At 41.3% G+C, this 10,384-nt stretch overlaps 1 protein-coding gene across 2 annotated transcripts; it reads left to right on the forward strand.

Annotated features, from left to right (window-relative positions):
* Positions 1–460: 460 nt before the first annotated feature.
* Positions 461–10,292, forward strand: LOC106562357 (zinc finger protein 143B). Of its 2 annotated transcripts, none has more exons than XM_014127185.2 (16): positions 461–574; positions 1,421–1,533; positions 1,668–1,757; positions 1,992–2,087; positions 2,257–2,382; positions 2,895–3,088; positions 3,211–3,276; positions 3,352–3,465; positions 3,588–3,663; positions 3,903–4,028; positions 4,220–4,399; positions 4,511–4,738; positions 5,547–5,692; positions 8,651–8,806; positions 9,060–9,161; positions 9,827–10,292. In XM_014127185.2, the coding sequence occupies exons 2-16, from the start codon at positions 1,428–1,430 to the stop codon at positions 9,905–9,907; spliced, it is 1,887 nt and encodes a 628-aa protein (XP_013982660.1). In that variant the 5' UTR covers positions 461–574; positions 1,421–1,427; the 3' UTR covers positions 9,908–10,292. The 2 variants fall into 2 exon arrangements, with proteins under 2 accessions (XP_013982660.1, XP_013982661.1); XM_014127186.3 differs by having other exon boundaries at positions 2,004–2,087.
* Positions 10,293–10,384: the final 92 nt, after the last annotated feature.

Below are 10,384 nucleotides of genomic sequence, written 5' to 3' on the forward strand. Positions count from 1 at the left end.
TTCAAACTGCATATCGTTTTCCTGGATCTGGGTAGTTTCATTTAACAGACACTGCTGGCTAATATCGATGTATATAAAGTGCATTACAAATACCCTGTAGTTTTATTCAACTGCATTGTCCACATTACCTCGCTCGACTCTAGGCTACCATGAGGCTTTGCGGTTCCAAAATGGCTGTGTCCAACTTCGAAAACGTTTTTTTTAATTATGTGTTTCTTGTGCTGAACGAACAACACTAATATGACGTATAATAACATGGGTAAGGTTAAATATTTTATTGTAAATCGCTTGAATTTACGTCAAAAGGTAAGCGGTCGCAATTGTGATCCAGAATGGCGAATGGAACATACCCCAAAAGCAGAATGAGAAGAATGAATGGCTATGGGAGGTCACTAGTCAATGATTGAAATTACTTTGAACCAATGAGATTACTAGAAGCTTGCGTGACTGAAATATTTGCCAATCATCGGGGCAAGTGCTATCTTTGTACATGTTCCAGGGTGTGCGCACAGGAGAACATTTCCTGCCCTGATGCATGGTGGTCGAACCGAAGGGATTGTTGGAAATTTTAGAGGTTCGTATAAATGTGGTTTTACCCAGTGTGCCTTTCTACAGCCATATCCAGTTTGGGAGACGGAAGGGCATATCTGTGCTCGCCGTTTGATATGAGAAATATACTCCATTAAACCATAGTTTAAATCATGTATTGTCTAAAAAAATATATATAATTCGCTAGCCCACATGCTAATTTGCACTAGCAAATGATTTGTCCGCGCTCTTCACACTACTAACTGCTGCCTGCTAACTAGTTAACGTTAGCAGTTCGTTTAAGAGGCTAATTTATAAACTCGATTTCCCCATTGACTGTTTCTTTAGCTAACTAAATTGCCTTTTCTCAACATTAACTAGTTTGCTAGTACATACATGAATGACTAGCTAGCTAACTTAGCTAACGTTAGTGAAATGATCACCGAGTGTCGGTTAGCTAACGTTAATCGAACAAACTGTTCTCAGCTAACGCTAGCTAGTTAACGTTTGTCTAATTTAGTTCGTTACATATAGCTAGCTAGGTATAGGTAACGAAGATACCAATCACATTCATAGTTGATACGGTAACGTTATGCCCTATCAAGTTCCATCCAACTTGGCAACAACATGAACTGTTGAATCTGCGCTGCTCCTATCAACTGTTGTACAACATGTCAGCTGGAAGCAGCTAGACGTTTGATTTGTATTATTAGTGTACATATGATCTAGTAATGCAACAGACACTGCTACCCAATTGAATAAAGTGGGTCTAGTCGCATCCATAAATTATTTTTGTGCATCTGACTAGAAGAGTTGTATGGAAAGTGACTGACTGCACCCAATGCAGCCACACATACAGTGAATTTAACTTATGTGTGTGTTCGTCTGGCAGAGCGACAATGCTGTTGGCTCAGATTAACCGGGACTCCCAGGGCATTGCAGAGTTTCAAAATGCAGGTGGAGACTCTCAGCAGGTCACCCTCTGTTTGGCAGAGGCTGTTTCAGGTGAGTTCATCCATGCCTTTCCATTTATCGGTGGGGATTCTGCCAAGTTTCCAGCAAAGCAAAAAGTTACTTACACATGCTGTTATACATCTAGAGCCAGTTTGTTTCCCCCTTGTGTCATTTGTGTTCAAAAGATGGTGATCAAATGGACATGGACACTGTGAGTTTACAGGCTGTGACCCTTGCAGATGGCTCTACAGCTTACATACAGCACAACCCTAAAGGTAACTCAAATGTCAATCATCTCCATAAACATACAGTAATGGAAAGTGGCCACGAAGGTATTGGCTTGACTAACAGTGAACACTACCCCATAAAGTAACCCCCCAAACGGTCTGACCATGTAGAAAGAGTTGCTAACCTTGCTTGGCGAAGTCATTACAGATTTCTTCTTTCTATTGATTATTAGCATGATTTAGTCCATTATTTGATGAGAGCAGTCTGATTGAAGAGTGCAGTCTCCATTTCAGATGGCAAGTTCATGGATGGACAGGTCATTCAGCTGGAGGATGGATCTACTGCATATGTCCAACATGTATCAATGCCAAGAGCAGGTCTGTTTTCCTCTTAGCAATGTTAATTATTGCTGTGTTTTAATGAATCATTGCTTATTTTGTTTTTAATTTAGGCATTTTGCTTATGTCACTATTCACTTTAAGATTAAACTGTGTTGTGATGGGAAAAGTAATATAATATCAATATTTCCCAATTTTTGCTTATCAGAGGAGGCCAACAGGTGGACAGGATCCCCTTTGTGTGATGTAATTGGAGGTGATGGTCTGAGACTTGAGGATGGTCAGGCTGTGCAGCTGGAAGATGGCACAACGGCTTACATCCACACACCAAAAGGTTTGTCTCAATCTTAAAGCTGCAACATGTAGCCTTTTGGGTGACCTGACCAAATTCACATAGAAATGTGAGTCATAGATCTGTCATTTCTCATTGAAAGCAAGTCTAATAAGTGGTAAATCTGTTCTATGTTCATTTTTTCTATGCTTCCTGGTCTTTAGTTTTTGCATCTTTTACTTTCGGTTTTGTACACATGCTTCAAACAGCTGAAAATACAATGTTTTTGGTTATTGAAATTATATTTCAGAGATTAAGCTGGATCAGTGATTCTCTACATTGCTTCTTTTGTCACATAAACTGAAATTAAGCAAATGTAATAATTTTAGCAAGTAGGAAATGGTGGAGTTATTTCTGCATATTGCATCTTTTTAAGATTGTTGTAATCCCTTTGTCAATAAATGTGTTTGTACACAGTGTTTCAATTTTTTTCAGGAGAAATTTGGATGGGTAAATTAAAAATTAAAACAACTTTTTGCCAGAGGGTAATACATTTCAATGAAACTCCCTCACAGATACATATGACCAGAATACCCTGCAGGCTGTTCAGCTGGAGGATGGCACCACAGCTTACATCCAGCACACAGTGCAGATGCCCCAGACCAACACCATCCTGGCCATCCAGGCAGATGGAACCGTGTCAGACCTGAACGCTGATGGAACCCTCGACCAAGAGACCATCAACGTGCTGGAACAATACACCGCTAAGGTAGTTTGCTATTGACATTGTATCTTAACAGCTCATCAACTCAGCAGTATATGCAATTTTCAAATACCTTATCTGTTTGAGGTAAAATGGTCACTGGTTATTTCCCCCTTTTGTTTTCTCAGGTGGAAGCTGATGATGTCAACTCCGTACTGATGAGAGCTGAGCAAGATTGTGGTGTGCAGATGCAGGTACTATACTTCTCATGTTTATCTATGTCATATCATATTTACCAGCAGCTTACATTGGATACATATTTCTTTCAGATTGTGCTTCAAAGGCAGAGTGGTCGTAGTTCTAGGGAGCAGCCGACAGAGAAATCTTTCCGCTGTGACTATGAGGGCTGTGGGAAACTCTACACAACAGCACACCATCTGAAGGTAAAGCACACTCACTCCCTGAAGATGACTTGGGTTCTTGAATGTAGAATGAGTCAGACTCAACTGTTCCAAATGACTAATCTGTTAATCTTGTTTGATTTGCTCTTTTCTGCCCTCTGCAGGTACATGAGAGGTACCACACAGGTGACCGGCCATATCTGTGTGATCATCTGGGCTGTGGAAAGAAGTTTGCTACAGGTAATAAACGACCTTCAGACTAATGCAAAGGTCCATAATCCTTTGAGATATGAAGCGGAGGGGCTCTAGGCATAAGTCACTGTAACCTTGTTGTTGAAATGGCTAAGGAGATATCAGTTTCCTCAGTTTGAACAATTCCTCATTATCTGAACAATGTTGGTCAGTGTGACTGTGAACCATTAAACATACAGCACATGTTTCCAACTCAGCAAAATGTGTTGTATTTTTTTCCCCAAAAGGGTATGGCTTGAAAAGCCACATCAGGACACACACTGGTGAGAAGCCTTATCGCTGCCAGGAAGTGCACTGTGCAAAGTCGTTCAAGACGTCAGGTGACCTCCAAAAGCACATCAGAACCCACACAGGTACAAAACTTGTCCAGAGTCAGACTTATACCTAGTCTTATCCCTACATATGCAATCTACAGTGTACAACTAGTTTTTATTTTTGCCCTCGGATTTGGATTAGAAATCATGTGATCATGCTGTTTATAAATTATCTCAACCATGAACTTGAAGAGGTCTTGAACAAGCTCATCATCCCCTCTGTACTGTAGGAGAGAAGCCATTCTTGTGCCCGTTTGAGGGGTGCGGGAGATCGTTTACTACCTCTAACATCAGGAAGGTGCACATTCGCACACACACAGGGGAGCGGCCTTACTACTGTGCAGAGCCTGGCTGTGGGCGAGCCTTCGCCAGTGCCACCAACTATAAGAACCATGTGAGGATCCACACAGGTATGTAGTCCTTGTGTTTCTCTTTATGTTAAACGTCACACAACAACATTATTCAGTCCTTTTGTAGTGTGGCCTTTTACAGTGTTATTAATGAAATTGATGTATTTACAGGAGAGAAGCCTTACGTATGCACAGTCCCAGGCTGTGACAAGCGGTTCACAGAGTACTCCAGCCTTTACAAACACCACGTTGTCCACACACCATGCAAGCCCTACAACTGCAACCACTGTGGGAAGACCTACAAGCAGATCTCCACCCTGGCCATGCACAAACGCACAGCGCATAACGTCACAGAGCCCATTGAGGAAGAGCAGGAGGCCTACTATGAACCCCCGACAGGTCAGGCTTGGAAGTCAACACCACCTTACACAGATGTATTAGTCATCAATGGATGACTTCATCTTATTTGTCTTTCCTCTCCTCTGTTTTTGGGGGAGGAGAAAAAAAAGAACCCAACCTATGTGTACGAAGGTGTAACTAGTGGTGACCTAATAACCATAAAACATACAGGTAACTGCCAAAACAAAGGAAATGCCAACATAGTGTCGTAATAGGATGTTGGGCCGCCAGAACCGCTTAAATGCGCCTTGGCATACAAGTTTCTGGAACTCTATTTGAGGGATGTGACACCATTCTTCCATGAGAAATTCCATAATTTGGTGTTTTGTTGATGGTGGTGGAAAACGCTGTCTCAGGTGCCGCTCCAGAATCTCCCATAAGTTTACAATTTGATTGAGATCTGTTGACTGAGACACACACCCTTTAAACCCCCTATGCTCCTTTGAGACCCCTCTTTCAAAGTCACTGAGTTCTCTTCTAGCCATGGTAGCCAAAATAATGAGCATCTGGGCATTTTTATACATGACCCCTCAGAATGATGGGATGTTTTTTAATTGCTTATTTAACTCACGAACCACACCTTTGTGGAAGAACCTGCTTTCAATATACTGTATCCCTAATTTACTCAAGCGTTTGCTTTTGTTTTGGCAGTTACCTGTAGATTACCTCTGAAGTCTGACGTATACCTCTGTTTAAAGGTTGACTCTCGATGAATCACTGACTGCTGTTATGCCCTTATCAGGACTGCAACCAGAGTAATGACTGAGTCACGAGACGATAATTGAGAAATGTCATTGTTGTGATTCAGAGGCCATAGATGATCCCTCAGTGAATTTTGCCCCGGTTGAGGAGGAGGAAGAGGAGGAGGAGTCCTGTTCGGAACAGATGACTGAGACTGAGGCCATGGTTCAGCAGCATGTGCAGCTCATAACACACCCGGATGGAACTCAACAGGTTAGTATAAAATAAATGGAGTCTTCACACTCATTTAATTTCACCGGAAGTGTACCACACCCATATTTATAGACGCTGGACAAGCATCAATTAGAGCAGTCTATATACATATTTAAGTTGAAAGGGGATATTTTTTTTGTATATACACACACACACACACACACACACACACACACACACAGACATACAGTGCATTTGGAAAGTATTCAGACCCGTTGACTTTTTCCACATTTTGTTACGTTACAGCCTTATTCTAAAATGGATTAAATAGTTTTTTTTGTCTCCTCAATCTACACACAATACCCCATAATGACAAAGCAAAAACTATTTTTTTGAAATCTAAAAAACAACTGATATATTACATTTACATAAATATTCAGACTCAGTACTTTGTTGAAGCACCTTTGGCAGTGATTACAGCCTTGAGTCTTAAGTATGACGCTACAAGCTTGGCACACCTGTATTTGGGGAGTTCTTCCAATTCTACTCTGCAGATCCTCTCAAGCTCTGTCAGGTTGGATGGGGTGCGTTGCTGTACAGCTATTTTCAGGTCAGTCCAGAGATGTTCGATCGGGTTGAAGTCCGGTCTCTGGCTGGGCCACTCAAGGACATTCAGAGACTCCTGAGTTGTCTTGGCTGTGTGCTAAGGGTTGTTGGAAGATTAACTCTTTTAAAAATATATATATTTTATTTAACCTTTTATTTTACTAGGTAAGTCAGTTAAGAACAAATTCTTATTTACAATGACGGCCAAACCCTAACCCGGACGATGCTGGGCCACTTGTGCACCGCCCTATGGGACTCCCAATCACGGCCGGTTGTGATACAACCTGGAAACAAAACAGGGTCTATAGTGACGCCTCTAGCACTGAGATGCAGTGCCTTAGACCGCTGCACCACTCGGCAGCCCTGGGGAAGGTTTTCATCAAGGATCTCTCTGTACTTTGCTCGGTTCACCTTCGCGTCGGTCCTGACTTGTCTCCCAGTCCATGCTGCTAAAAAACATGCCCACAGCATGATGATGCCACCACCATGCTTCACCGTAGGGATGGTGCCAGGTTTCTTCCAGATGTGATGCTTGGCATTCAGGTCAAAGAGTTCAATCTTGATTTCATCAGACCAGAGAATCTTGTTTCTCATGGTCTGAGAGTCTTTTGGTGCCTTTTGGCAAACTCCAAGCGGGCTGTCATGGAAACCACTCCTTAGTACATTTTACATTTTAGTCATTTAGCAGACGCTCTTATCCAGAGCGACTTACAGTAGTGAATGCATACATTTCATTTCATGCATTTTTTTGTACTGGCCCCCCGTGGGAATCGAACCCACAACCCTGGTGTTGCACACACCATGCTGGCGTTGCAAACACCATGCTCTACCAACTGAGCCACAGGGAAGACGTAGTAAAAGGCACCTCTGGCCACTCTACCATAAAGGCCTGATTGGTGGAGTGCTGCAGAGATGGTTGTCCTTCTGAAAGGTTCTCCCGTCTCTACAGAGGAACTCTAGAGCTCTGTCAGTGGCCATCGGGTTCTTGGTCATCTCCCTGACCAAGGCCCTTCTCCCCGACTGCTCAGGAAGAGTCTTGGTGGTTCCAAACTTCGCCCATTTAAGAATTATGGAGGCCACTGTGTTCTTTGGGACCTTCAATGCTGCAGAAATGTTTAGGTACCCTTCCCCAGATCTGTGCCTCGACACAATCCTGTCTCGGAGCTCAATGGACAATTCCTTCGACCTCATGGCTTGGATTTTGTTTTGACATGCACTGTCAACTGTGGGACCTTATATGTAGATGGGTGTGTGCCTTTCCAAATCATGTCCAATCAATTGAATTTACCACAGGTGGACTTCAGTCAAGTTATAGAAACATCTCAAGGATGATCAATGGAAACAGGATGCACCTGAGCTCAATTTGGAGTCGCATAGCAAAGGGTCTGAATACTTGTATGAATAAGGTATTTCTGTTATTTTTAATACATTTGCAAACATTTCTAAACCTGTTTTCGCTTTGTCATTATGGGGAATTGTGTGTAGGTTGCTAAGGATTTATTTGTTTATCCATTTTAGCGTAACAAAGTGTGGAAAAGTCAAGGGGTCTGAATACTTTCTGAAGGCACTGTATAGATATTTATTGATTGAATATTATAACTGCGAAGACATTTATATCAGGTAGACAAAACGTATGTTAATACCCAACAGTAGTTGTCATAATAAAAAATGAATCAGATGGCATTCACAGGAAATGGCTTAAAGGATGGAAACGTTTGTGAATAAAGGTGTGTGGTGGAGCTTATGCAGGCTCTATTTATTTTATACCTAGTTTTTTTTCGGCCATGCACCCCACTGAAGGATGTGCATTTGATCACACTTCACAACCCAACAGGTTAGCAAATACTGAACTAGAATGAGCATATTCCTTCTATTTCTATGTTAGCAACCTCTCTTAATGTCTCAACAACCCCCTTTATCCCCCTACATCTGCACATCTCTATACCCATGGCACCATACACTGGGTATGTTTACATGCACGCTAATAACTAAACATGAAACTGATTATGACAGAGGGCCAAGTATGGCATTAGTCGTGTAAACACCTAACTATGCTTATCTTAATCGGTGTATGGTCATAATCGAAATAAGCATATGCAAATTAAAACACCTGGTTTTTGAATGATTAGGACATGTAAACAGCTCAATCGGCATTCCAGCAATGTATTTGATCTGCGCATGTGCCAGTACTGCAAACCTCTCTCTTATGAGCGAGTGAAGTGAGTTTGGAAAAACTGAAAGTATGCATCTTAAATAGTTTTCACATACAAACACTATACATTGAGTGTACACAACATTAAGAACACCTTCCTAATATTGTTCCCCCCTTACCCTCAGAACAGCCTCAATTCGTTGGGCAAGGACTAAGATGTATAGTGTATGATAAAATGTTACTTGCCTTTTCATTCCCAGGTCAGTATCTCGCAGGCTGACATGCAGGCGTTGGGAAACACAATTACCATGGTAACCAGTGATGGCACCACCTTCACGGTTCCTTCCCATGAAATGCTTAATGCAGATGGAACACATTCAGTCACCATGGTAGCAGCAGATGGTACAGAAGAGCAGGTGAGTTTTACTAAAACTTTACTACCATGAGCTGAAATCCCCAAATGTGTCCCTGTGTTTAGTTCTGTTCGATACCTTAACAGTGACAGAACTAGGATGATGACTAGTGATTCTATTTCTATCAACACGCCCACAGCAAACACCAATAGAACTGGGTACTTTCCACTTAATGGGAAAACCCCCTCTTCAGACTTGTGATGCGTTTTGGACTTTAGGTCTTAATACGTTTTGGACCTCTTTTTTCCCCCCCCAGGTGGCCATTGATTTGGCCTCCTTTCAGGGCATGCAGACAGAGGAGGGGGTTCACCCTGTCACTCTGTTAGCCACCTCAAACGGCACACAGATCGCTGTCCAGGTAGGGGACTCTCTCTGACACAAAACACCACATATTGCAACTTGAGACAAGCAGGGCACACAATATATTCCCATTGGATGCTGAGAAGCATAACGAGTTCAAATGACACTGCAGTAGCTTTAACAAACAGCTGTTTGTTAGCCTAACTCACAGCCTTATAAAGAAGTACAGTGCATTCTATTGTAGTCACTGAGCTGGCCTACAGCAGTGTGAATCTGAGATCAGTCCTCTTTTTTGTATTGACCATCACTAAGGGTCCTATTCAGTCTTGAGGTACACATGTTTTAGGAACTCTGCACCTCTCCTGTCTATTCCAAAGACTGCTGACTATTCCTGACAAATCCATTGGTAAATAGAAACAATAACATTCAGGTATTCAATGATCACCTCAGTCATTCCATTGTGATGTTAATACGAGGTGTTTTAAGTAAATAAGGTTAGTCTTGACTCATCCCTGTAGACTCCAGTCAGTTTGATATGTAGGTTGGCTTCCCTCTGACGTCTACATGAGCTACTGTTTACTGCAATGGGAGGATCCTTAGTTTTTAAACTATCTAATGACAAGAGATTTTGTATTATGTTACTTACACCTGATCACACCATCAATTTTGCATAAATAATATTATGTTTTCTCACTGTGTGATTTCAACCTTTCTGTTTCTTAGCTCAGTGAACAACCTTCACTCGAAGAAGCCATCAGGATAGCATCAAGAATACAACAAGGAGAGATGGGATTGGATGATTAGATAAGCCTTTCAGTACTATGACTTCTATTGAAATATTTGATGAGAACAAGATCTATACATATTCTACAGTTTTCTGACTCAAGGGTATTGTTCTTAAATCAAACATGAAATTCTTTATTAAGATTTGTAAATAGACATTTTGATATGGCTGCACAAAGAGTCTGTAATGCTGAAACATCCATGAGTAAGATGTGTGTTTCTGCATGAATGAGATAAAGAAATGTAATGTGTTTTGGACTTTTCGTACCATTTTTCCATGTGTGAATATTGTATTCTGTGTATATACAGTAAATAGCCAATGTTTTGAATCCAGCATATATTTTAACTTTGAAAATGTACAAATAATGGATACACATTGGTTGTTAAATAAAGCAGTACAATTCTATATATTTTCACTAATTGTTTTTGTGATAATGTTGTGGATTTATCATCTGAAATCTACTTGATTACTTTGAAACAGGATATTTTTTAGTATTT

This window comes from Salmo salar, chromosome 11 (genome assembly GCF_965601325.2).
Source record: "Salmo salar chromosome 11, fSalSal1, whole genome shotgun sequence".
NCBI lineage: Eukaryota > Metazoa > Chordata > Actinopteri > Salmoniformes > Salmonidae > Salmo > Salmo salar.